Genomic DNA, 27,716 nt, shown 5'->3' on the forward strand with positions numbered 1-27,716 from the left:
TCAGCGGCCGGAATCACTCCGTAGCCTAGGGGGAGAGAGTGTCCAGAGTAAAGAGGATATCACCAGGAGGGTAGAGCTCCAGCATGAAGCAGACATGGGCATCAGGGAGAGCCAGGTTGGGATGGAGGGAGCACCGGAAGGGGAGACACCCAGACCCAGGCCAAATGTTGGGGAGGTCCACAAAGTTCCTCTTGGGAAGAAGTTAGCATTGCAGTCGAGCCAAATTTCAGCACACCAGACAGACAGAGAGGCAAAGCTCCATGGCATCACCAAGACCTCCAGGAGTATCGCTCCTAAGGACGGCCTGCTGGAAAAGAAGCTGCCACATAAGAAGTTGAGGCGGGCGGTGACATTCGGAGCCGTGGAGCATATGGTCCAGACCCTGAGAGGAGACAACGACAGATCGGGGAACCTAGAAGAGCTCCCCAAAATCATATGGAGCACTCAAGTTCACAAGAGGAGGAGGGCCCACACCTGCTATTTCGGAAGAGGGTCCCTCTCTCCAGATTATCTGGCGTCTTTCCAAGCATCTGCAAAGTGTACATCCGCCCAACAAGAGGTAAACCAAGCACAAGCTATTTATAGCCAGCCAATATGTGTGGACTAAAATGTAATGTGCTACTGTATCAGTAGCCTGCTATTGTAACAATGGCCATAACTACATATGAGGACACCGAGTTCCGGACCTCGGTAATGTTTTCTAATTTGAAAAACATTTAAATATATATTTTGTACCAATAAAGAAAAATGGGTCAGCATGTAAATATCGCTCCCAGCGTTGATCAAAGCTCAGAGCGCATATATTCTTGATCTGACAGGTCTAATCTCGTCTGCCTCTTTGCGAACGAGTGGAATCAGGAAGACTGGTTTGTTCGTTATGTTTGCCTGCATCCCCTGGATTTGTCTCCCGGATGTGCTTATTTAGCAGCTCATTCACCACTCTCTGAAACGGCTAACTCCGCGCTCTCGCAGCACAGGCTGAGCGCCTGAGATGTGAAACGAGCTACCCCAGCTCACAGTCTGCTCAAGTAGCCAACTAGAGACGCTGCTGACAGTGTGTTTGTGAAATGCCGGACAAAAGGCAATTTAAAAACCATCCTGCGTCGCCTGCCGTGTCTTCAGACATCCCCAAACAAACAAAATCCGACTCTCGGAGAATGAGTGCACAACTGGTAAATAGTCGCTTATACTGTAGATATGTCAGTCAGTCAGGTGGCTAGAGACTTCTATTGCAGTAACGTTGAAGGGCTCTGGCTAGTATTACTTAGCCAGTTAGAAGGATGAAGTAAGAAGCTAACATTAAACGGAGCCTACCTCAGCAGCAGCAAAAACTATGCTACATAAAAAATAAGCTACATAATACATTTGCTTTATAGAGAATAGGCCACTGAGACAAACAGTGATGTGGGCATGTGGCACTCAGTGGTGAGGCTAAGGTAGGCTTCAATGCATGCAGGAGGAAGCAGAGGAGACAGAGAGAGAGAGAGAGAGAGAGAGAGAGGATGCAAGCAGAGAGAAAGGTTAGCACTGTGGTTCCCAAACTTGGGGCCACAGCCCCATGTGGGGTCCCCTGATAAATCTGTAGTAATCTTGTCAAACAAAAATAGATGATATGTTTCAATATGAACATCTCCACATGGCCTATCTTCCCTATAGGCCTACATTAAAATGCAATCAACATGCAAACAATACAGTTCTAAAAATGTCATAGGTTTTTGTTCGTCACTGATGCTACGTGTCAGTGTGACTCATTTCTCATATTTCCCTCTATCAGGGTATAATATTACAATTGTATAGCTAACAATGTGTTTGTAGATGGACAGAGGTGAATGAAGTTACAGCAACCAATGTGATATTGGCTGTGGTCTTTTTGCTTGTTTTTTGCTGTTCTCCAAATAGCGGTAAAGCTTGAACTCATTTACTGCAGGTTCAACCCCAACCCCCCTTCTCCCATCCCGGACTTCACTAAAACTCAAACCCTGGTTATGGCCCTGATGTAACTGTATAATACTGTACAGCTGGTGACTTGGTTTGGTTGGTCTTACATGATACAGATGTAGGATCTTAATTTGATCACTGTTTTGTTACTGAGAATGTTCCTGCACAGCAGGAAACGCAAACTTGTGGATTTTAGGTTTAAAAAGGCTTCTAAAGTTTGTAATTTCCACTTTGAAATTTCAGACTTGATTTGCCCTAATGAAAAAAATATCAACCCATACAAAAATGTCAATTAATTATAATCCACATAATAATTCACATATCCTGTTGCTGCAGGATTATTTTCCTGCTGTAGCAAACTGGCTCAAAATAAGATCCTACATCTGTACAGATGCTTTCGTATGTTTTCAGTCTTCTGTGAAGTGTTGTTCCATTGCAGTGGTGTTGCATGGAGACAGTGTTTGAGTTGATGTGTGATTTGGCTTCACGGCACAATCTTTCCCTATACTGTACTGGCAGACTGCTAACTGCCATTTTCTCTCTAAAACCATTCAGAAGACCACTATATTTATGCAATGACATAGTGGAAGATCCCTTTTGAGTCAAACAGCAGCATAACTGGCATCATCACATGCTGTGATGTAGAGCTGTAATATACAACACATGGACACATAGATCATTACAAAGCGCTGTGTAGTTAACTAACTTGTTTCACTGCTATTCATTCTCCTCACAAGATATTTCACTCAGCAGTGTTTCTTGTGAGCCTCACCTCAGCTCGAGCTTGGCTACTAGGGTTCTATCAAACCTTGTTTTATGGAAAAATGTTTTTTTTTGTGTGTGTATACAATGTGTTTGCTGTCAACTTATTTGATCTTAGTGATGTAGTATACTTCAGTGATAAACAGCTGGCATTTGGAGAGGTTATTTGTTCTTTGAATCTCCTTGAAATGTTGATGTTATGATTACTGAAGTCCATGCAACTTACTTCTCAGACACAGCTTATGTCAATGTCTGTGTTTTGCTACTCCATTTTCCAGCTTTCAGATTCTAAAGTAAAATATCCCAAAGACAAGTTACCAGTTTTCATTGAATTTAGACCCACTTGCACTTGATCACGTAGAATACGTCAACCAACACAATAATGAACAATCATATGTGTCAAATGTGCCTGTTAAAACCTAGTGGTTAATCTGAGTAATCCTGATATGCATACAGCAGCAGTTCTGAGAAATATCCCATATTCCATTTGATGTAAAAAAAAGAAAGAAAGGGGAAACAGAGAGAAAATAAGGTAGTTGTCTTTCCCCACTAGCACTGACTGCTAATAACTACTCTGAGGGAAAATGTACTTGCTACGACTGTGATATGTGGTTGTCTCACCTAGCTATCTTAAAATGAATATACTAACTGTAAGTCGCTCTGGATAACAGTGTCTGCTGAATGACTAAAACGTAAATGTAAAAACCAAAGGAAGCAGCTTATCGCGGCAAGACCACTATTTCCCATGACGTAATTCCAAGTATAGGAAAGTGTAACAACCTTGTGGTCATGTGGGTCATTTGAGCAATTTATATGATCCTTTTAGCATGCCCCCAAATCTACTGAACAAGGCTGCTACAATATCTCACATTATTTCTCTCAACCTTAGTTTCAATGTCCATCTTTTCTAGCTCATCCACCAGATTGTGAAAGTGTAACTAGGTCAGCATTGCCTAAGCGAAACATGAAACATGACAACACAGCAGGAGTGGTTCAAAGGTCACTTCCTGTTGTCAAGGTCAGAGGTGATGATGTTGTTCTTCCAGCTCCAGATACATGTAATTGCTACCTGATGTCAACTGAGTTGAAGCAACAGGGGAATGTGTTTGGTTTTAGGTCATTACACCCTCACTCTTTAACCCGTGCCAACAAATGCCTTATTTATTAGCCAGCTGTATGTCTACACTGCCAATTTTACATTTTACAACCAAATATGGAAATATGGAGGTGTACTGTATGTCTTGGATTTCGTGCAGACAATTATCATGTGTATTCATTCATTCAGCACATGATCATGTGTGTTAGAAAATTTAGGTTGTTATTAGTTATTCTACGTGTGACTCTAGTAATGCTGTTCCTGACATCTGAAAAATGTCCCTGAAGTATTTTTTGGTCTGTCTCATCCATATGTTTGATGGTAATTTAGGTGTTTGATGGTACAGATGTAGGATCTTCATTTGATCACCCTGTTGCAGGAGAACTTTCCTTCAATGCAGGAAATATAAAATGTGTAGTGTATTTGAGGTTTAAAAAGGCTTCTGATGTTTCCCTTATGAAAAATCTATCAACCCCTACAAAAATGTCCATTAATTATAATAATTCACATTTCCTGTTGCTGCAGGATTATTTTCCTGCTGTAGCAAACTGGCTCAAATGAAGATCCTACACCTGTGCTGTAGGTGTAATGACACTAACAGCTGTATTAACTTGTTTGTGTTGTTCCTCTCCAGATCTCGGAGATCCATGTTTGCGGGGAGTCGGAGGACATGACAGCCAAGGAGCGTCTGCTGATGTGGTCCCAGCAGATGACCGAGGGCTACGTCGGCGTACGCTGTGACAACTTCACCACCTCCTGGAGGGACGGGAGGCTGTTCAACGCTATCATTCACAAATACAGGTAACACCATCATTCACAAATACAGGTAACACCATCATTCACAAATACAGGTAACACCATCATTCACAAATACAGGTAACACCATCATTCACAAATACAGGTAACACCATCATTCACAAATACAGGAAACACTTGAGATACAGAACCTGTATCTGAAAAAGAGACCCCTGTATCACCGATATTTTTATTTGAAAAATATATTCCAGCGCAGTGGCCTTCTTGAATGCTCTACAATGCTTTTTTAATGGATATTTCAAACATTTTTCCCGTCATTAGTCTTTCATCAGGGTTTAACTGTAATATCACCTTAGAAGTATATTCCCAGTGTATAACAACAACAATATACATAACAACATAACTATTTTCCTCCTCTGTTGACTTGCTGAGTCATGTCTGCGGTTCACCACCACATTTTGAATCATAGACCTCTCTGTTTCCCATCTTTCCAATGAGGCAGTACTTAGTGGTTTTGACTAGTCATTAGGGGGCTGTTGGCTTTTCAGTTAGATAGTATCGGATTTCAGTATGACCCAGTACACTCTACGTCAGTGTTTCCCAACCCTGGTCCTCCAGTACCCCCAACAGTACACATTGTTGTAGCCCTGGTCAATGTCACATGATTATTTGCAGTCCAATCATTCTCAAGTTCAATGGACACATAACCAAACACAAGTTATTGATGTATGTGTGGGTCATGTAGAATTGTTTTACTTAACCATTGACCTATGTTGGGCTGGCCTAACTGTCCTTGTCTCTTGAGCAAAAACAGATTTATTTCACTGGAAAGTCTGGGACTGCACTCTGTCCCTAGGCATTTCCTCTGTAGTTAGCTTACTATTTACAGGCTTGTTGCATTATGTTACAGGCTTATATTACATTATGTTACAGGCTTATATTGCATTATGTTACAGGCTTATATTAAATTGTTACAGGCTTATATTACATGATGTTACAGGCTTATATTGCATTATTTTACAGGCTTATATTACATTATGTTACAGGCTTATATTACATTATGTTACAGGCTTATATTGAATTATGTTACAGGCTTATATTGCATTATGTTACAGGCTTATATTACATTATGTTACAGGTTTATATTACATTATGTTACAGGATTATATTACATTATGTTACAGGCTTATATTACATTATGTTACAGGCTTATATTACATTTTGTTACAGGCTCATATTACATTTGCTAGTCATCACACTAAAACTTTCCTCCAAACAAATATTTGTGTTCCTTGCTAATTAAACAAAACTATTCAAGAAGTATAGTGTGTGCTGAAACCGCCGAAATAACCTAAAACATGACAATGCAAACCACCCTAAATGATTATTTGCCAAAATACTACATTTGTGCCCTGTCTCTTCCAACATTATCGCATATTAACATTTCATAAAACAGAAAGCAGTCGATCTTAACGAGCTCCCACTGGTATGTTCTCTTCCATTGCAGGCCTGACCTGGTGGATATGGCCGGAGTGTCGGCCCAGACTAGCCGGTCAAACTTAGAACAGGCCTTTGGTGTGGCTGAACGGCTTGGGGTGGCCAGACTACTGGACCCTGAGGGTGAGTTCTTCTGTTTATCCACATGCTCTTCTCTAACGGTTTGTTTGCCACTGCAGGTTAACATTCTCCAAGCCATAGACACCTCTCTGCTACGGTAAATCAGCTGGAAGAAATGCAATGCATTATTACCAGAGGGAGGAGATGTCTTCTAAGCACAGCTTTACTTACTGACTGTTATTTGTTTTATTATATGGACGATGCTTTACAAAATGAAAAAGACACAACACGTAGATGAGATACATGAGATTCAAATCAAACATTGTATTCATGTCTGATTATAAATACTCCATTGTATTCATGTCTGATTATAAATACTCCATTGTATTCATGTGTGATTATAAATACTCCATTGTATCATGTACCTTACGACGATCACGTTGTGTATTGGGTCTTATTTCACCTTTTCTCACCAGATGTGGATGTGCAGACTCCTGATGAGAAGTCGGTCATCACATACGTCTCCACACTGTATGATGTCTTCCCTAAAGTACCTGATGGTGTTGACGGTATCAATGCAAATGTACGTACATGATGAACAGATTATTGTACGGTGCACTTAAGTGTCCTATGTGAGTAGAGTTATGGGATCGGATTTCAGTATGACCCAGTACACTCTACGTCAGTGTTTCCCAACCCTGGTCCTCCAGTACCCCCAACAGTACACATTGTTGTAGCCCTGGTCAATGTCACATTATTATTTGCAGTCCAATCATTCTCAAGTTCAATGGACACATAACCAAACACAAGTTTGGTTATGTGTCCATCAGGGATGTACAGTGGGGAAAAAAAGTATTTAGTCAGCCACCAATTGTGCAAGTTCTCCCACTTAAAAAGATGAGAGAGGCCTGTAATTTTCATCATAGGTACACGTCAACTATGACAGATAAATTGAGGGAAAAAAATCCAGAAAATCACATTGTAGGATTTTTTATGAATTTATTTGCAAATTATGGTGGAAAATAAGTATTTGGTCACCTACAAACAAGCAAGATTTCTGGCTCTCACAGACCTGTAACTTCTTCTTTAAGAGGCTCCTCTGTCCTCCACTCGTTACCTGTATTAATGGCACCTGTTTGAACTTGTTATCAGTATAAAAGACACCTGTCCACAACCTCAAACAGTCACACTCCAAACTCCACTATGGCCAAGACCAAAGAGCTGTCAAAGGACACCAGAAACAAAATTGTAGACCTGCACCAGGCTGGGAAGACTGAATCTGCAATAGGAAAGCAGCTTGGTTTGAAGAAATCAACTGTGGGAGCAATTATTAGGAAATGGAAGACATACAAGACCGCTGATAATCTTCCTCGATCTGGGGCTCCACGCAAGATCTCACCCCGTGGGTTCAAAATGATCGCAAGAATGGTGAGCAAAAATCCCAGAACCACACAGGGGGACCTAGTGAATGACCTGCAGAGAGCTGGGACCAAAGTAACAAAGCCTACCATCAGTAACACACTACGCCGCCAGGGACTCAAATCCTGCAGTGCAGACGTGTCCCCCTGCTTAAGCCAGTACATGTCCAGGCCCGTCTGAAGTTTGCTAGAGTGCATTTGGATGATCCAGAAGAGGATTGGGAGAATGTCATATGGTCAGATGAAACCAAAATATAACTTTTTGGTAAAAACTCAACTCGTCGTGTTTGGAGGACAAAGAATGCTGAGTTGCATCCAAAGAACACCATACCTACTGTGACGCATGGGGTGGAAACATCATGCTTTGGGGCTGTTTTTCTGCAAAGGGACCAGGACGACTGATCCGTGTAAAGGAAAGAATGAATGGGGCCATGTATCGTGAGATTTTGAGTGAAAACTTCCTTCCATCAGCAAGGGCATTGAAGATGAAACGTGGCTGGGTCTTTCAGCATGACAATGATCCCAAACACACCGCCCGGGCAACGAAGGAGTGGCTTCGTAAGAAGCATTTCAAGGTCCTGGAGTGGCCTAGCCAGTCTCCAGATCTCAACCCCATAGAAAATCTTTGGAGGGGAGTTGAAAGTCCGTGTTGCCCAGCGACAGCCCCAAAACATCACTGCTCTAGAGGAGATATGCATGGAGGAATGGGCCAAAATACCAGCAACAGTGTGTGAAAACCTTGTGAAGACTTACAGAAAACGTTTGACCTGTGTCATTGCCAACAAAGGGTATATAACAAAGTATTGAGAAACTTTTGTTTTTGACCAAATACTTATTTTCCACCATAATTTGCAAATAAATTCATAAAAAATCCTACAATGTGATTTTCTGGATTTTTTTTCCCTCAATTTATCTGTCATAGTTGACGTGTACCTATGATGGAAATTACAGGCCTCTCTCATCTTTTTAAGTGGGAGAACTTGCACAATTGGTGGCTGACTAAAAACTTTTTTTCCCCACTGTAGGTCAGTTGGTAGAGCATGGCGTTTGCAACGCCAGGGTTGTGGGTTCGATTCCAGTATGAAAAATAATAATAATAATAATGTATCCACTCACTAACTGTAAGTCGCTCTGGATAAGAGCGTCTGCTAAATGACTAAAATGTAAATGTAGTTAGAAAATAGTTTTATATTTCAAATACTGTATGATGAAGGCAAAATACACATCTCAATACAAAGCAACAATTTCCTATTGTCATCATGGGTTGACTTGTATCTTTGTAGCCATTGACTGCGGTCTATGCTGTCCTCTTGAAAGCAAAACCAGTACAATGTGCTTTTATGAATTTGATTATCACCATGGGACTTCACCATGGTTAAATCAACCACTGCATGTACAGTATATTTCACACTTACATCCTTTGAACTCACACCAGTTATACATCTTTTGGCATGACTTTGGCATACATTCTTGACTTTATTCTTGACTTGGTTCTCGACTGCGATTCTAAACTTGATTCTTGGCTGTGATTGGGCACGGATGTTATATGCACATATGCATTCCATTGCATCACTCATATGTCTAAGAGAAGGCATTTTATTCCGTCTGGCTTTGTTGAGGCAAATAAGTCTGGAAGCCTGAGATGGATGCTTAAAGGGAATATTTAAGTGCTGGAACCCCTCCCAGAACATTGTGTAAATGTTGTTTAGAGGCTATGGAAGAATGCTAAACTGTGAGTACTCTAGTAACCACAGTAAAGAACCTTAACTAGAGATGTAGGATCTTAATTTGACCCAGTTTGCTACTGCAGGAAAATAATCCTGCAGCCACAGTAAATGTGAATTATTATGTGGATTATAATTAATGGACATTTTTGTAGGGGTTGATACATTTTTCCTAAGCGAAAATCAGATCAAAAATTTCAAAGTAGAAATAAAAAATGTCAGAAGCATTTTTAAACCTCAAATTCACTACAAGTTTTAAATTTCCTGCGTTGCAGGAAAGTTCTCCTGCAACAGGTTTATCAAATTATGTTCCTACATCTGTACTTCTTGTTGTAGATTAGTTTGTATAGTACGAAATATTCAAAGCAATATTATGACAAGCTGTTGTTTTGCACATTGTACAATGCCAATATTTGCAGATGCCCTATAGCTCTAACATGTATTGCTTGAACGACACAATACGCTCTACACCAAGAACTTGGTCCATTTAGAAAATGCACCCATCCCTGCATGAGCCAATGTAAGGATGAAAACTGATATGTTTAATAATCCGATTTTCTTCTTGACAGGATGTTGATATAAAATGGGTAGAGTACCAGAACATGGTGAATTATCTGAGCCAGTGGCTCAAACACAACGTGGCAGTGATGTCAGACAGAGCGTTCCCTAACAACCCAGTGGAACTCAAGGTAAAGCAAAAAAATACAATTTGATTACAAATCAAATGCAGCTTGAATTTTCAGCCATACTGAATGGTAGAACTAGCCCTAGTTTGATCAAGAATTTACCTCCAAATAGCATCCAATGTCTGGTGTGTTTGTCTGGTTGGTTTTCAGTTAGCTGGATATCAGTTTATAGTGCTTGGCCCTGAAAGCCTGAGGCGAAGTACCCAAGCTCTCTGAGGCTTCAAATAGCCAATAAGTAGCGTCCCTCTCATGTTAATGAAATATTAAAGCGATATTGACAGGTATCAGAGAGCTTCTCCGTTTACTTCAAATAGTCCACAGCTGCTAAAACGACAGGAGCTCTGTGTGGTACAGCCATTTCAAAGCAGACGAGTGTGAGTATACACACTGAGATTAGATGAATCTGTAATAGCATAGACAAAATGTATTGATTCTATATTTCTTAGATATTTTGCTATGTTAACATTGAACAAAATTATTATTATTATTATTTTTTACAGGCACTTTATACACAGTACTTGCAGTTTAAAGAGAATGAAATCCCGCTGAAAGAAACTGAGAAGAGCAAAATCAAGCATCTTTACAAAATGCTCGAGGTATGCTACCGCGACATACACTCGGTTGTTCTTTAGAGCCTGTAAACTCTTTCTGAACCAACAAACTACAATGAACTTCACTAAGATGTTGCTGTGCGTGTGTTGGGGTACAGGTGTGGATCGAGTTTGGTCGTATCCAGCTACCTCAGGGATATCACCCCAACGATGTGGAGAAGGAATGGGGCAAACTGATCGTGGCCATGCTGGAGAGAGAGAAGAGCCTGAGGCCTGAGGTGGACAGGTATGAAGGATCATCCTTCTCATACTGCAGGAGCACCACACACTGCTGTGATTTATAATACCGATCCCATACTTACATGATAGCAATAAGTCAGAGCTAACTAAGATTGAAGATTTGAACCGATTGCAATGACTATGCCAAAAGGTATTTAATGATTGGTTTCAGGGTCAGTGGTGAGTGCTCTTGATTTAAGACACCCTTTTTTATTATTAGACTTTAGTGTCATATTTCTGTTTAAGGATGTGCAGTAATTGGATTATTCTGAGGTTCATTAAATTACATAGTCTTTACACTTTTACATGTTGTGGTCTGTGGTTTGGTGAACTGCTGAGTTCTTCAAACTGAGGTGTTGTAAAATCATGCGTCTTTCTCGTATCTCTTTATATCTAAAACACACTGTCCATGTCTCTTGTCAGGTTTGTAGGCATTACTTGTGGTGTGAGTCCATGCCTATCGGTTTAAGCTATTCAGTGATGTTTTTTTTAGGTACTTTTGATTTTAAGTGCTGATGGTGGGTGTGCCCATAATTTTTTGTCAACATCAGTTTGCTTATGAGCTGACATTCTGACACAGTCACAGGCAACTCTTGTACTCTTACCATGTCATCATGCATCTATCATTCTTGGACTGCAGGTACTATTTATGTTGGAAATCACCTGGCTTGTTGATATCAGGTAATGTGTGATATTATGTAGATAATGATTGTCTATGCAGACCAATAGAGGCCCAGTAGTAAGTGCCACACCCCCTGTTAAAGAGAAAAGGAATGTCTGCATCTCTGGTTCCCATGGTGATCTAATCAGACACACAAAAAAGATGACTCCTGTTACCATCAACTGTTACTGTCTGAACCTGTAATGGATTGTGCAAATGATACCATGAGGTTCTGTGGCCTAGGGCAACATATTCTTTAAGGGTGGGTTCCTGAACGTGAGGACAAGTACAGGCCTATAAAAGAGGGGAGACGAAAACCCTCTGTGCCAGTTGGACCTGTGTGTGTGTGTCGCATATCGTTGGGGCTGAGTCTGTGCTGGAGTTCCTGTCTTAGATGGAAGAGAAATTAGCTAGTTAGTGTGATTCTCTGAGTGGCTCGGTATAGTCCTATAGTCTTCCACCATGCACAGCAACATGGCATACAACATGGGATACAGCAGTGTCTCATCAGTTAGCAACAGCACTCTGACCAGCCTGGGTTCCTCTGAGAACCTCTCAGGACCAGCCATGGAGCCACTGCTCTCCAGCACCCCAGCCTTTCCAGTGTTTCTCAATAACAATTCTTTCTATGGACCAAGGTGAGGTTAACCATTAGAAGTCAGGGCTGTCAGAGTTTTCTTGTTGTTGATTTTTTTCTGCAGAGGCGATTTTCAAATGGAACTCTGATGGCACTGCATTGCCACATCTGTTTTGTTTATGTGGTAAAATTACTTCTGTACAATATTTATGTAAATTGACTTGTCTTTTAGGCTTGAAATGTTGCAGCAGATTGCCACCAGGGTCCAGCGGGACTGTGTCACAGGAGAGGACAAACTAGCATTAGCAAGAGCAGCTCTGCAGTCTGTAAGTACCACATTGGAACAGCATGTTTACCACACAACCTCAGAATACTCCAGGTCCTGCTTTTACTTATGTTTATTTGTTGAGGCAAATTTTGTGTGTCTTTATTTTTTAATATCATTATTGTTATTGAACTTTGTAATAGAAAAGTAAATGACCCAAAAAAAATTCTCAGGATGCTAAGAGGTTAGAGTCTGGGGTCCAGTTCCAGAATGAGGCAGAGACTGCTGGGCACCTTCTGGAATGTGAAAACCTGCTGAGACAGCAGGTGGTGGATATCCAGATTCTACTGGACGGGAAGTACTACTACTCTGATCAGCTTGTTCAAAGGTACAAACTCACTGCTTTCTTAGAAATTAAGGAAACATTTGTTGTGAAATGTTGATTGTAACATAGTGTAGGGAATTTCAACAACAAAACATTCTGAATGATAAGCACCTCATGTAAACTGATAAATGATAAATCATGAACTATATTAATAAACATGTCATTGTGTGTTGTGTAACTTTTGTGTATGATCTAGGGTATCCAAGCTTCGTGACGACCTGCTGGGCCTGAGGGCAGAGTGTTCCTCTGTGTACAGCCAAGGACGCACCCTGACAACCGAACAGACCAAGATGATGATCTCAGGCATCACTCAGAGTCTTAACTCAGGCTTCTCCTCCTCGAACCTCAATTCCAGCCTCACCCCAGCCCTCACCCCTGGAGGCCTGGGAACCCCCGGTTCCACCTTCACCTCCATCCTGACCCCGGGCCTCACCCCTGCCCTGAGCCCCGCCTTGACCCCCGGCGGCATGCAGCCCGGCTCGGTGCAGGCCTACATGGGGGGCGGAGGTATGGACCCGGGGGACCTCCAGCACCTCAAACAAATGCAGATCCGCAAGCCCCTGGGCAAGTCCTCGCTAGTGGACCCCAACATGACCGAGGATGAGGTCAACATGAACTTTGTGCAGGACCTGATCAACTGGGTGGAGGAGATGCAGGTGAGGACATAGCGAAGCTCCGGTGTCAGGCTGTCGATTTTATTTATTTTTCCTTATTTATACAGGTTGTCTCATTGAGATTAAAATATATGTTTTACAAGAGACCTGTTCACTATAATGTTAGTATAATTCTGTACATTTTGATATTTGTGATTTAGACATTTGAGACCAATTCTGAATAGTTTTGTCTTCCTTTGAAGGTGCAGTTGGATCGTGGAGATTGGGGGTCCGATTTGCCAAGTGTGGAAACACATTTAGAGAACCACAAAGAGGTTCACAGAACCATCGAAGAATTTCAAATGAGCCTTAAAGAAGCCAAACTTAGTGAGGTATGTACAAGCAACTGTCAGCCTATTCTGATATTCTAGTCTGGAAAAAACTTCAAAATATCTCTGTGCATCACATTCAATTGTTTTGTTTTGAGTGTAAACTCCTTAATGCTGCAAGGTTTTTAAATGGCAACGAATATAAACATATGGTATGTCTCTTTATCTCAGATTCAGATGACCCAAAAACTAGGTTATTCTGAGAAACTGGACAAATTAGAAACCCAGTATGGGAAGTTACTGGTAAGTATCCTATTAAAATCCTTGGCACTCCTAGGTAACAAAATAATCCCTTCACTGCTTTGTTGAATACCACATGGAGATTCTATTTCCCATGGTTCTGTGCTTCTGTAGAACTGTTCGCGGGAGCGTCAGAAGAACCTGGAGAGCCTCCATGACTTTGTGTCGCGAGCCACCATGGAACTCATCTGGCTCAATGAGAAAGAGGAGGAGGAGGTCGCCTTCGACTGGAGCGATCGCAACGGCAACATCTCCAAGAAGACAGAGTACCACGCTGTGAGTCCCTCCACTGTTCAGCTCATTGTATTTCTATTTTGTTAATAGAATATTTGGCTATTCGGGCACATCTGAGCATAACTCAGTTCATATTCATTATTGTAGATATTTTAGAATGAGTTGAATATTATAAACGGTTAAGTGAAACCGTAGAGCTATTCATTAATGGCATGGATCCACCATTGGCATGTATAGCCTTTCCACAAGGAAGTGGGTTTGACTCTCTAGACCTAAGGGACCTTGAGGTGATCATATCTCCTAGGGTGATGTGTTTTCTCATGTTTCGCATAGGTGGAAAGGAATTACAGGGGCTTGTTTTGGGCTTACAGCATACCATTAGAAAATACCACTGGGAGTCTATATTACTGACGTTCTATTCAGCTTGATTCAGTTAATCAGTTTGACATCTCTCCAAACTACTTTATTTCCAGCTGGCATTTAGAAATACATTTACATGCTCCTGCAAATCATGGTGTTAGTAGATGGGAGGGGATTGTTCTCAGGCCATGTTTGGATTCCGTGGATGCAGTGTGATGTCTCTGTCTCTCTGTCTCTGTCTCTGTCTCTCTCTCTCTCTCTCTCTCTCTCTCTCTCTCTCTCTCTCTCTCTCTCTCTCTCTCTCTCTCTCTCTCTCTCTCTCTCTCTCTCTCTCTCTCTCTCTCTCTCTCTCTCTCTCTCTCTCTCTCTCTCTCTCATTAGGATCTGATGAGAGAGTTGGATGAAAAGGAGGAGGTGATCAAGTCTGTACAGGACAGGGCAGAGAACCTTCTGCAGGAGAACCACCCTGCCAGGTTAACTATTGAAGTAAGCCCTGTCTGTGTTTACAGATGTCACATAACCACTCCAGAACCATGTGATATAAACTCCTTTTGTGATAAATCCGTTAGATTGTAATTGTCAGATAATGTGGTAATTTGTCCATTAAAATATAAATATTATTACTCATTTTCAGCTATCAAAACCGGCACAAGTGCTCAATAATATTGTATATTTCAATTGCTTCACTAACCTGTTCCAACAAGAACAATTATACAGTATTTTTAATTCTAACATATTTATGTGTGGAATACTCCAGGCATACAAAGCAGCCATGCAGACCCAGTGGAGTTGGATCCTACAGCTCTGCTCTTGTGTGGAGCAGCACCTCAAAGACAACACAGTCTATTTTGAGGTGAGTTAGTTATCTGCTTTCCTCAAACAAATGGATGGAGGCCTGCTAGTTGCAAAAAGCTCATCTGATCATCTTTTTCCCTTCCATATAGTTTTTCAATGATGCCAAAGAGTCCACGGATTACCTGAAGAGCCTACAAGGTGACATCCAAAGAAAGTATGGCTGTGATCGGACAAGCAGCGTACACAAGCTGGAGGATCACATTCAGGAGTCCATGGTAAGCTGGCAAATAAAAACTGGTTGGTACACAATCATTAGCCACATTCCCAAACTATGTTGTTAAATGAGACGCATGGATCAATCTCGTGGACTGACATGGTCAGAAATCCAAATATGGTTCCAAATGAATACCCTACCATTAAAGATGAACTAACTATCCCTGTGAGAGCTGGTGTGGTATCGTAATCCCCCTGTGTTTGACTGGTGCTGGAACAGGATGAGAAGGAACAGCTCCTCCAGTACCGCAGCACAGTGGCTGGGTTGGTGGGCAAGGCCAAGGCCATCGTCCAGCTCAAGCCTAGGAACCCAGATACCCCTGTCAGGTCTTCCATACCCGTCAAAGCCATCTGTGACTACCGACAAATAGAGGTGCTATGTCTCTTTTTAAAGATATTTAATACTGTTCTTTTTCGGTCTATTCAAGTAGTTCATCACAAGTCACATACTTTGAGTCTTCACACTTATATTCTGTAGTAACAAGATGTGCATTGATCTCTAAGGAATGTTTATAGCCATGTTAAATCGAGGTAGATGTATTTAGATAGCAGATCAAAAGTTTGATACTTTGAGTTGATTTGGATAGATTTCAGAGTGAAATGGTAGAGTCGTTTTGATTTGTCATGTCTCACTTCGTCTCTCCTAGATCACCATCTATAAAGATGACGAGTGTGTCCTGGCCAGTAACTCTCACCGGGCCAAGTGGAAGGTGATCAGTCCGTCTGGGAACGAGGCCATGGTACCCTCTGTCTGCTTCACCGTGCCTCCACCCAACAAGGAGGCTGTGGACCAGGCCAGCAGAATTGAGCAGCTGTACCAGAATGTCCTGGCTCTGTGGCACCACTCCCACATCAAAATGAAGAGCGTGGTCTCCTGGCACTACCTAATGGCTGACGTCAGAGCCATCCGCAACTGGAACGTTTCCTCAGTACGTTAATGCTTATCTACTTAATCTACTTCTCAAGATAAGTCCCCATTAGCAACACTTAAACCCTAGTATTACAGTGATAGAGGTATAATTAAGTGTCATCGTCTCATTTAGGTCTTCACAGAAAAGAGAATTACTGTTATTGAGCCTAATGTTTCCCATATTCACCAACATTACCTGCAATTTCATCATTATATTGCAGTTTGTGCTGGCTGTACCTTTTCAGAGAACATTTCTATAAGGTTTCAAGGTGTGGGTCTGTCTCATGTGTTTTCCCCTGTTCTCCCCAGATTAAGACCATGTTGCCAGGCGAGCACCAGCAGGTCCTTAGCAACCTGCAGTCCCACTTTGAGGACTTCCTGGAGGACAGCAAGGAGTCAGAGGTGTTCACTGTGGCAGACTGTTCCCAGCTAGAGAGAGAGGTGCTGGCCTGCAAGGACTACTACGAGGAGCTGCTCAAGTCTGCAGAGAGAGGCAAGGCTAAGCAAAGATAGTCTAGAGAAAGGCAATGCTAAACTAAGATAGTCTGCAGAGAGAGGCAAGGCTAAGCTAAGCTAGTCTGCAGAGAGAGGCTAAGCGAAGCTAGTCTATAGAGAGTCAAGGCTAAGCAAAGCTAGACTGCAGAGAGAGGCAAGGCTAAGCTAAGCTAGTCTGCAGAGAGAGGCTAAGCTAAGCTAGTCTGCAGAGAGAGGCAAGGCTAAGCGAAGCTAGTCTAGAGAAAGGCTAAGCGAAGCTAGTCTAGAGAGAGGCAAGGCTAAGCTAAGCTAAGATAGTCTGAAGAGAGAGGAAAGGCTAAGCGAAGCTAGTCTAGAGAGAGGCAAGGCTAAGCTAAGCTAAGATAGTCTGCAGAGAGAGGAAAGGCTAAGCGAAGCTAGTCTAGAGAGAGGCAAGGCTAAGCTAAGATAGTCTGCAGAGAGAGGCAAGGCTAAGCAAAGCTAGTCTAGAGAGAGGCAAGGTTTATCTATGCTAGTCTGAAGAGAGAGGTAAGGCTAAGCTAAGATACACTATATGTACAAAAGTATGTCAACTATTAGCTAGCCTCTACTGTCCCTGCTAACAGGAGCCTGCTGATACATGTTTTGGCAGCAGTCCTCGAGGAAAACACATAGTTCTTTAAGCCTATTAGGCATAAAGCTAATACCTTATGGAATTATGTTTGAACCTGCCCGGGTTCCCATGGCCAGAACTGTAGGAAAAGTGTGTTTGTGTGTGTGTGGATGTACAGATGTGTGTGTGTGTGTGTGTGGGGGTGTGTGTGTGTGTGTGTCAAATCAAATCAAATGTCAAATCAAATCAAATGTGTTTATAAAGCCCTTTTTACATCAGCAGATGTCACAAAGTGCTTATATAGAAACCCAGCCGAAAACCCCAAACAGCAAGCAATGCAGATGTAGAAGCATGGTGTACATTTCCCCTAGACTTATGACTGTCTGTTTAAGATTATTGGTGTTATGTCACCAAAGGTAGTAGAATCTCCTGCAGACGACGTTAAGGAGGTGTTGATCTGCTTGATTGCCCACTAATTAATCAGCATGATTAATGAGTAATAAGCAGATTGTTTGTAAACACTTTGCAATAATGGTGCCAGATTGTATTAATGATGTCAGAGGTGTACTTATTCTGTGGTCTTGTGTTGAACAGAGGTTGTTACTCATTCTGTGGTCTTGTGTTGAACAGAGGAACACGAGGAGTCTGTGTACAACCTGTATATCTCTGAGGTGCGTAACTTCCGCATGCGTCTGGAAGCCCAAGAGGAGCACTTAATCCGACAGATCCGCACCCCACTGGACAGAGACGACCTGGAGCAAAGTGTCCTGCGCATCACAGAGCAAGAGGTAGGGCGACAACTCACTATTGAGACTGTATCATCACTCTGTCATATTATAACTCACTATTCAGACTGTATCATCACTCTGTCATATTACAACTCACTATTCAGACTGTATCATCACTCTGTCATATTACAACTCACTATTCAGACTGTATCATCACTCTGTCATATTACAACTCACTATTCAGACTGTATCATCACTCTGTCATATTACAACTCACTATTCAGACTGTATCATCACTCTGTCATATTACAACTCACTATTCAGACTGTATCATCACTCTGTCATATTACAACTCACTATTCAGACTGTATCATCACCCTGTCATATTATAACTCACTATTCAGACTGTATCATCACTCTGTCATATTACAACTCACTATTCAGACTGTATCATCACTCTGTCATATTACAACTCACTATTCAGACTGTATCATCACTCTGTCATATTACAACACTATTCAGACTGTATCATCACTCTGTCATATTACAACTCACTATTCAGGCTGTATCATCACTCTGTCATACACATTATTAATCTTATATTTTCCAGACATGGGTCAAATACATTATGTAAAATACGTCTGTGGTTGATTTACTTTGCCAGGTACAATGGAACCAACGGAATAGTCTCATAAGTGTTAACTCCAAGACAAACCAAGCACACCTCAGAAATTATCAAGTATTTCATGTACTGTATGTATTTGACCCAGGTGTGATCGGTTCACATTGACTTAACCTCTCCAACTTTGTCCCTTGCAGAAGAAGAAGGCAGAGCTGGACCAGCTGAAGGAGGATCTGGAGACCGTGAAGGAGAAGTGTGAGATGTTCCTCAGACAGGCCGGGGCCTCTCCCGCTGTCCCCACCCTCTCCTCTGACCTCAACGTCCTCATCCAAAGCATGAGCCAAGTCTACTCCATGTCTGCCATCTACCTTGAGAAGTAAGTGGCCCAGACACTGTTATGGTCCTCCTCAGTAGAGGGCTCAGACACTGTTATGGTCCTCCTCAGTAGAGGGCCCAGACTGTTCTGTAGAGGCCCAGACACTGTTATGTCCTCCTCAGTAATCTACCTTTTCCTTAGCCCAGACACTTCTCCTCCTCAGGGGCTCAGACACTTTCGTCTCCTCAGTAGAGGGCCCAGACACTGTTACGGTCCTCCTCAGTAGAGGGCCCAGACACTGTTACGGTCCTCCTCAGTAGAGGGCTCAGACACTGTTACGGTCCTCCTCAGTAGAGGGCTCAGACACTGTTATGGTCCTCCTCAGTAGAGGGCTCAGACACTGTTACGGTCCTCCTCAGTAGAGGGCTAGAATATTCTCAGCACATTCTAAATCAACAAGGCATTTGCAATTAGTTTTTATCGTCCCACTTTAAACGCAACTTTAAAGCCTTTATGAAGCCTTCATAAACCCTTTATAAGGACTTTACAGATGCTTTACAAAATGTCACACTGTCTCTGTGGTGTCTCTGCAGGCTGAAGACAGTGAGCTTGGTGGTGAGGCACAGCCAGAGTGCGGAGGCTCTAGTGAAGCTCTATGAGGCCAAACTCTCTGAGGAAGACGCCGTGAACTCTGACCTGAGTTCCATCGACACAGTCGTCAGCACACTCAAGGTAAGCTCCCTTGGTACTAGGTTTTTATAGACATTTAAAATGGCAATATATCCTATTTAGTCTTTTCTCTCAGGTTGGCAAAATGATTGCTGGAGATGAATTGTTCTTTTGTGGCATCCGGTCCTTGAGAGCCACTATTAAGACATGATTCATAGTTGAGCCATCACTTCGCTCTACTCTGTTTTAGCAATGGCGCTCAGAGATCGACGAACAGAGGGAGATCTTCCATGACCTGGAGGATGGGCTGCAGAAGGCCCGTGGCATCAGCGAACGCATGTTCAAGGCCCACAATGAGCGGGACTTTGACCTGGACTGGCACAAGGAGAAGGCTGACCAGCTGGAAGAAAGGTGGAACAACGTCCACTCCCAGATTGAGAGCAGGTTAGTGTTTTCAGGTTAGCTCAAATGTTGAGGGACAGAGTTTGATTCCATACACCAGTAAATAGTAGTGAGGAACACTACTTGAACAAGGGGAATGTAAAAATAACCTTTTACGAATACTAAGGCTCCTTTATTATATTAGACTTCGGGACCTGGAGGGCATCAGTAAATCTCTGAAGTACTACAAAGACTCCTACAGCAGTCTGGATGAGTGGGTCAGAGAAATGGAGGCTGCTCAGCTCAAGACCCAGGAGAAGCAGCCAGAGGACAGCAAGGCGCTCGCTGAGCTGGTAAACCAACAGAAGGTCCTCGTTGCAGAAATGGAACATAAGCAGAGCAGAATTGATGAATGCCAAAAGTACTCCGAGCAGTACTCATCTGGCGCTAAAGTAAGTTATCTCTGTAACTGTTTTGACCTGGAACATCTGACAGATATGTCTGCATGAAGAGCACTTGAACACCAGATTAGTAATATTCCCCAATGTGTTTTCAGGATTATGAGCTACAGCTGTTGACCTACAGAGCCATGGTTGACTCCCAGCACAAGTCCCCGCTCAAGAGACGGAGGATGCAGAACTCGGCTGATGCTATCATTCAGGAGGTGAGAACCTTGGAATGGAACCGTAGTAGACTAGGTGCTGAGTGTGCTGTGTGTGCTAAGGAAAGTGACCCTTGTTTTCCACCCTCACCTCAGTTCATGGAGCTCAGAACTCGCTACACGGCCGTAGTCACCTCCATGACGCAGTATGTAAAGTTTGCAAGTGAGACGTTGAAGAGAACAGAAGGCGAAGAGGTAGGGGATTGGTGAAATATTAGATTGTTAGAAGCGCTTTGCATACTTTGGAATGCCTTTTCTCTCCCCATCACATTATTGTGTTAACAGGGTTGACTCCCAGACATATTGAATTAATGGGAACCTCACCTTTAAAGCCATAAATATGATGCTTCAACTCAAAGGGTTTATTTCTCTTCACTGCTATACTTAAGCAATAAGGCCCGATGGAGTGTAGTATATGGCCAATGTACGACGGCTAAGAGCTGTTCTTATGCACGACGCAACGCCTGGACTCAGCCCTTAGCCGTGGTATGTTGGCCATATACCACAAACCCCTGAGGTGCCTTATTGCTATTATAAACTGGTTACTAACGTAATTAGAGCAGTAAACATAAATGTTTTGTCATACCCATGGTATACGGTCTGATATACCACGGCTGTCAGCCAATCAGCATTCAGGGCTCGAACCAACCAGTTTATAATATGTGTCATCCATTCAGCACTGATGAATGTAGATGGTTTGCTTAACGCTGATACAAAAGAGCCATTCTTTTGTATTGTTTCTGGTGATGGTGACTTCTCTGGGAGGAAGCTGTCTCCTCTATCTCATTGAATCTGAAACACTCTCTCAAGGTGGCATTTGTTGGGGACAATTAACAGCGCTGCAACAATCCTCACTTTGGTAAGCATGTTAGAATAATCATACCATGAACATAACTTTCACTTTATTTTCATTGTTAAGTATGAGGTAGTGGATGACTTGTTATGTTTTGCATTGTAGAAAAGGAAAGCATCAGAAAGAACAGAGTACCTCACCTGGACAGAGAGCTGGGAGCTCCAAAAGGCAGCAGGGGAGGAGGTGATTGGAAAGCTCCAGCAGCAGGTACAGGAACTGGAAACCTCATTGGCTGAGAGAACAACCCAGTTGACCATTCTACAGGGAGAGGCAGAGACGCATAAGAGTACCATAGAGGACCTGACCCTCCAGAAGTCCAAGGCCGAGGATGGGGCTCAGCAGTACCGTTTGAAACTAGAGACGGTTGTGAAGGGCAAAGCAGCCATTGAGCAAGAGTTAGGTAACGCACAACAGATGTTCCAGCAGTCAGAGGCCAAACGGTCTTCTCTAGAGGAGAGTCTTTGTCTGCTGAAGATTAACATCGAGGAGAGCACCCTGGCCCGGAAGAAACTGGAGGACCACTTGAAGAGGAAGAACAGCGATGTTCAGGATCTTGAGGAACACAATCGCACACTGCAGAGGATGCAACATTCCTCTGTCACCCACAGTATCCAGACGATCCATGCAGAGGTGGAGGCAGAGGTCCAGCAGCAGAAACAGGATCTGGCCATGGTGAAGAAAACAGCAGAGACTGAGATCAAGACACTTAAGTCAGAACTGAACTCTGTGCTGGTGCGAAAGAAAATAGCAGAGGACAAAGCGCAACAATTCACAGAGCTGTTGGACGATGCCAATACCAGGTTGAGGAACCTTCAGCTGGACATGGAATCAGACAGACAAAAGTCAGAGGAGTTCAGACAGGAATCTTTAGAGCTGCGAAATTCCATCTATGTATTTCAAGAGCAAGTCAAAACTCTCCAGAGGGATAAGTCTTCATTGGAACAGAAAGCAATTTTCCACAAGACAGAGGTTGAAGGCCTGAAGGAACAGTTAAAGATCAACCAAGGAAAACTGCTCTGGAGGAACTCCATGGAACAGGAGAGTAGTCACAATATGCAGTGTTTAGAGGAAGAGCTGGCCTCCACACAGGTTGAGGCAGACCAGTTGAAGTTCAAGATCAGTGAACTGACGAGAATGAACTTGTCATTAGACAATGAGGTCAGAAGTCTTAAGGTCAGTGTGGAGTCATTACAACGAGAAAAATCATTCTCTGAACAAAATATGAAATCATTGAAAAGTGAAACGGAGAACTGGAAACAACAGCTTCAAAAAACCAAAGAGGATTTCAACTTAAAGATAAGATCTGAACAAGATGTACAACTCAAATCCAAAAACCTGGAAGCAGAACTTCAGAAAGGTGGAATGGTGGCCGCGCAACTGCAGAAGAAAGTAGATGAGCTTAAGAAGATCAATATGGAGTTGGAAGTCAACATGAAAAAGACGAGAGCTCAACTGGACAATATCACCATGGAAATGGGAAGCAAAAATCAGCAAATCAACATATTAAAGTCTCAGGTGGATGGCACCAAATCTCAGGTGAAAATCATTGAGGAGGAGCTGTTAAAGAAATCTCAGATGTCCCATGAGCTTCAGATCAAACTGAGGGACTACAACGAGGAGGTGAAGAGAACAGCTGAACTGCAGCAGAAAAACAAAGCTCTCAGCTTGAACCTCACCAACTACGAGAAGGAAATCAGGAATCTGAAGGCTGAGCTTAGCTCTGTTGGCACCGAGAGGAATTTGGCCAATAAGACAGTCCAAGAGCAAAAGGGGGAAGTAAATGATCTGAACATTACACTGAAGAAAGCAATGACAGAGCTGCAGAAGGAGTCAAATGAGGGCCAGAGGTATCTGGCTAAAGTGAAGGCATTGGAGGGTGAGCTTTTGCAATGCAAGCAGAGTATGAAAGGAATGACTGGAAGTTCCGAAATAATTACAGTGAATATGAAGCAGGAAATCAGTGCCCTTCAAAGAAACAAGACAATTGCTGACCAAGAACTGGTTACCTTGAAAGCAGAACTCGAGGAGATGAGTTCTGCCCTGAGAAGAACAAAAGATGAATTAATAAAAGTGACCCAGGAAGGGAAAATCTGCCAGTCTAAAGTCAAAGAGCTCGAGGCAGATCTTCAGAAGAGTAGGTTGACAATGAAAGAAATCACTGCCAGCTCTGACAAATCCTCATCCAGTTTCAAACAGGAAATCACTGTTCTTCAGAGGGAGAGAAGTGCAGCCCAAGAGAAAACCTTTTCATTGGCATCTGACGTCACCATGCTCAAGGGAAAGCTGGAACAAGCCCAAGAGGAGGTTAAGCGAAAGCAAACGGAAGGTTCAGCCTTGCAACTGAGGTCCCAGAAGCTGGAAGACCAACTTGAGAACTGTAAAGCGATGCTGGAGGACTTGAAAAGCAAACTTGAACTTCAGAAGCAGGGATATGAGAGACAGCTGCAATTAATGCAGACTGAGATGAGTCAAAAGCATGCATTACAGGAGTCTCATATCAAACTGGAAATGGATCAGAAATCCAGAGAGCATTCACACACTGCAGAATCAGCCGGGATTAACACCAAGTATTTCCAGCAAGAAATTGAACAGTTGAAAATCTTAAATGAGAGCACGTTGCAGTTAAAGCAGGAGGCTCTACAGCAAATAGATGAGCTTCATATTAAAATGCAGCAAGTACAAAATGAGAGAACTGCTCTTAGCCATGACTTGCTTAAAGCAAAATCGCAAATTGCTAAATTAGAAACAGAGAAAATGCTACTTAACTCTAGCATTACTCAGCTGGAAAACATCTATAAGGAAAACTCAAAAGAGGTCACAAAGCTTAAACAAATGTTAACACACAGTGAGCAGAAACTAGGAATAAAGGAAAAGGAAGCAAGATCCCTCAATGAGCAGGTTGTTTCATATGCCAAGGAGGTCAGAGGTCTTCAAGAAAAAGTTACAATTAAGAGTGAACATAGGACTGTAAAGGAAGTGGAGTCCAACCATAAGTGTGACAAAGACAATGAGGTTGCCAAACTGAAGACTGAGCTTTTGTTAACACAGAAAATAGTGTCATCATATGAAGAGGCAAAGTGCAATCTGGAGGAGGAGCTTATCAAAATGAAAGTGTCCTCAGAGGTATATATCCATGACTATCATATAATTTTTTTACATTCATAAAAAAAATGCATAATATTTGTAGATAATAAACAAGACACAATTGAAATTAAATATTCATATTTGTATGACAAATTAATAATACAATTTAACTTTCACATGCTCAATGTGCATAGATAGATTATCTCAAGGTACAGTATTTCATATCTAATAATTATTTACATCTTATGCCAACAGATAGCAACAACGGAGAAACACAAAGTGCTAGAAGAACTTCAAAGAGTGAAGGGAGTCAAAAGGGAAATAGTCAGCAATCAAAGCAGTTTACAGGATCAAACAATGATGAAAACTGCAAATGATTCTACTGTCCAGACTACAACAGTCAAACAAAAACACACACAGAATTTGATTGCCAAGAACCAGAGTAAAAAAACTGAAGCGATGGCAATAACAAAGAAGTTAGTGACTCTGGAGGGTCAGGCAGGGAAAAGTCAAAATGTTACATCAAACACCACTAGCACAAGCTCACATAATGTCAAAGACATGTCATCAAAAGCATCTCATTCTGCGAGTGAGACAACTTCCCAACGATTTTCCCCAAAGCTCCAAGGACTCAGAGGCAGCATCAGTATCAGGAAGTTGATCAAAACCAAGCTGTTGGATAGAGAAACCTTGCAGAAGTTAGAAACTGGCCTTGTCACATTAGAAGAGGTCCAAGCATCACTCGCTCAGTTCATCGGCAAACCCACTGCTATCGCCGGAGTCTACTTGGAGTCTAGCAAGAAAAAGATATCCTTCTTGGAGGCTGCAGAGAAAGGCCTTTTAGCTAAGACGTATGCTATTGAGTATATGGAAGCACAGGCTGCAACTGGCTGTATTATCGATCCTTCAACTGGACAAACCCTCTCGGTTCAAGCTGCTTTGGAGAAGGGCATTGTCGGGTTAGATTTGAAAGACAAACTCATGGATGCCGAAAAAGCAGCCACTGGCTATGTCCACGGCAGTAAAACACTGTCTGTATATCAGGCCATGGAGGAAAGGATTGTCGACAGGTACAAAGGAAAGAAGATCATTGAGGCCCAGATAGCAACTGGAGGATTAGTTCACCCAATACTTGGTGTTAGGGTGCCCGTTAACGTGGCTGTTGATCAGGGTCTCTTGAACAAAGCTACCCTACAGAATCTCTATGACCCAGTCAGCAACCCAAAACGCTTCCACAACCCTGATTCAGGACAGAAGACCTACTACTGTGAACTGCTGAAAAAGTGTCTGTTTGACACAGATGGTGGTGTCTATCTCCTACCTTTTGGTGAGAAGAATCTCTCCAGTTTTTCCTTTTCCAGTTCTCACAGATTATCAGTCATCAACAGTGCTCTTGGTCTGGAAATGTCCCCATACCAAGCCTTTAAGGGCAACCACATCGATAAGCAGACCTACCTGTTTCTCTCTCAGCTGGACAGTGAGTGGCAGGAAAAGTCCACTGTCGATGTCAACGGAAGCCTTTTACACATCATCACAGATCTCAAAAGTGGACTGCAGCTTTGCATCGAAACTGCCCTAGATCTAAAGTTCCTTGAAATTACAGAACTGGTAAGCTATCGGAGTGGGCTCACCAGCATCTACGAGCTGGCAGACCTTATCCTTTCCAGGATGGTCATTGTTCAGGACGCTAACAGCCCGGTGGCTGGTCTGTGGGATGTCACTCAGAAGAGGAGGATGACCATTCTGCAGGGACATCAGCAGAGCCTAATCGATAGACTCACTGCGCTGAGACTGCTGGAGGCCCAGGCTTGCACCGGGGGCATCTGTGATCCTGCTTCTGGAGAGAAAGCCCTAGTCACCGAAGCTCTGCGTAGAGGTCTCCTGGACGAGACATTTGCCAGCCAGCTTCAACAGTGCGAGCAAGCCTACTATGGCATCATCCATCCCCAGACAGCAAAGACCTTGAGTGTAGCTCAGGCTATTCGGGAGAACCTGTTCCCCAAAGACTTGGGCCTTAGATGCATGGAATTCCAAGTCCTGACTGGTGGACTGATCAACCCAGAGACCCATGATAGAATATCACTGGATGAGGCTGTTCAGAGTTGCCTGGTTGACAAAGACACTGCCTCATTCCTGAAAGATGAGAAGTCTCACCCTAAAAGCCTTACCTGCCCAAAGACGAAGAGGAAAATCTCTTTCATGGATGCTCTGGAAAAGGGTGTCTATGACGGTCACACTGGGCTCAGGCTACTGGAGGCAACAAAGGTTCTTAGTGTTGGAGCTAAGCCGTCTTTCCAATATATTTGGACCTATCAACACATTTGAGTGAACAGTATTTGATTTTCCATGGCTTGTAAATAGGGAAAACTAAATTTTTGATTGACATAGCAAAGTCTGACTCAATAAAATGTTCACTGAAATGAATAAAATATAGTATTTCCTACACTTAAAATAAGAATAATTAATTACATGTTCATTTTCTTTGACTTGGAGTAATATGAATGTTGATATAATTACCAATATGGAGTTGATTAAATCAGAGATGAATTATTGCTTTTAGCATCATGTGTAAAGTGGTGAAATTTTTTAATTTTATATTTGAATATGTTTATGTTATGTACCTGTCTTTTTCATTTAAACATATTTCACATCAATGAATAAACAATTAAATGCTTTTATCGCCTACTGTCATAAAACATAAACATCATGATCCACATGGCAATAAACGTCATCAATCAAACCCTGATTTGTGAGTTGTAAGTAGGGTTGCAAAATTCCAGGAACTTGCAATAAATTCCCTGGTTTTCCAGAAATCCTGGTTGAGAATTCCAGATTTCCTGTTTATTCTCTCCTGATTCCGGAAGACCTCCAACCGGGATTTCGGGAA

General features: G+C 42.4%; 1 protein-coding gene across 1 annotated transcript in view; it reads left to right on the plus strand.

Annotated features, from left to right (window-relative positions):
- LOC121547101 (dystonin) overlaps nt 1-27,716 on the plus strand; it is a 198,177-nt gene that overhangs the window by 82,361 nt on the left and 88,100 nt on the right. Inside the window, exons 10-35 of the mRNA XM_041858211.2 lie at nt 4,431-4,597; nt 6,060-6,172; nt 6,586-6,692; nt 9,821-9,940; nt 10,438-10,533; nt 10,647-10,774; nt 12,238-12,331; nt 12,504-12,658; nt 12,852-13,311; nt 13,512-13,640; nt 13,809-13,880; nt 13,992-14,153; nt 14,853-14,957; nt 15,229-15,324; nt 15,416-15,541; nt 15,760-15,912; nt 16,187-16,468; nt 16,759-16,942; nt 18,146-18,303; nt 19,063-19,241; nt 19,775-19,913; nt 20,101-20,294; nt 20,437-20,683; nt 20,788-20,895; nt 20,989-21,087; nt 21,851-21,952. Of these exons, the coding sequence (XP_041714145.2) occupies nt 4,431-4,597; nt 6,060-6,172; nt 6,586-6,692; nt 9,821-9,940; nt 10,438-10,533; nt 10,647-10,774; nt 12,238-12,331; nt 12,504-12,658; nt 12,852-13,311; nt 13,512-13,640; nt 13,809-13,880; nt 13,992-14,153; nt 14,853-14,957; nt 15,229-15,324; nt 15,416-15,541; nt 15,760-15,912; nt 16,187-16,468; nt 16,759-16,942; nt 18,146-18,303; nt 19,063-19,241; nt 19,775-19,913; nt 20,101-20,294; nt 20,437-20,683; nt 20,788-20,895; nt 20,989-21,087; nt 21,851-21,952 (3,975 nt within the window). The remainder of the gene's footprint in view (nt 1-4,430; nt 4,598-6,059; nt 6,173-6,585; nt 6,693-9,820; nt 9,941-10,437; nt 10,534-10,646; nt 10,775-12,237; nt 12,332-12,503; nt 12,659-12,851; nt 13,312-13,511; nt 13,641-13,808; nt 13,881-13,991; nt 14,154-14,852; nt 14,958-15,228; nt 15,325-15,415; nt 15,542-15,759; nt 15,913-16,186; nt 16,469-16,758; nt 16,943-18,145; nt 18,304-19,062; nt 19,242-19,774; nt 19,914-20,100; nt 20,295-20,436; nt 20,684-20,787; nt 20,896-20,988; nt 21,088-21,850; nt 21,953-27,716) is intronic.

This window comes from Coregonus clupeaformis, chromosome 31 (assembly GCF_020615455.1).
Source record: "Coregonus clupeaformis isolate EN_2021a chromosome 31, ASM2061545v1, whole genome shotgun sequence".
NCBI lineage: Eukaryota > Metazoa > Chordata > Actinopteri > Salmoniformes > Salmonidae > Coregonus > Coregonus clupeaformis.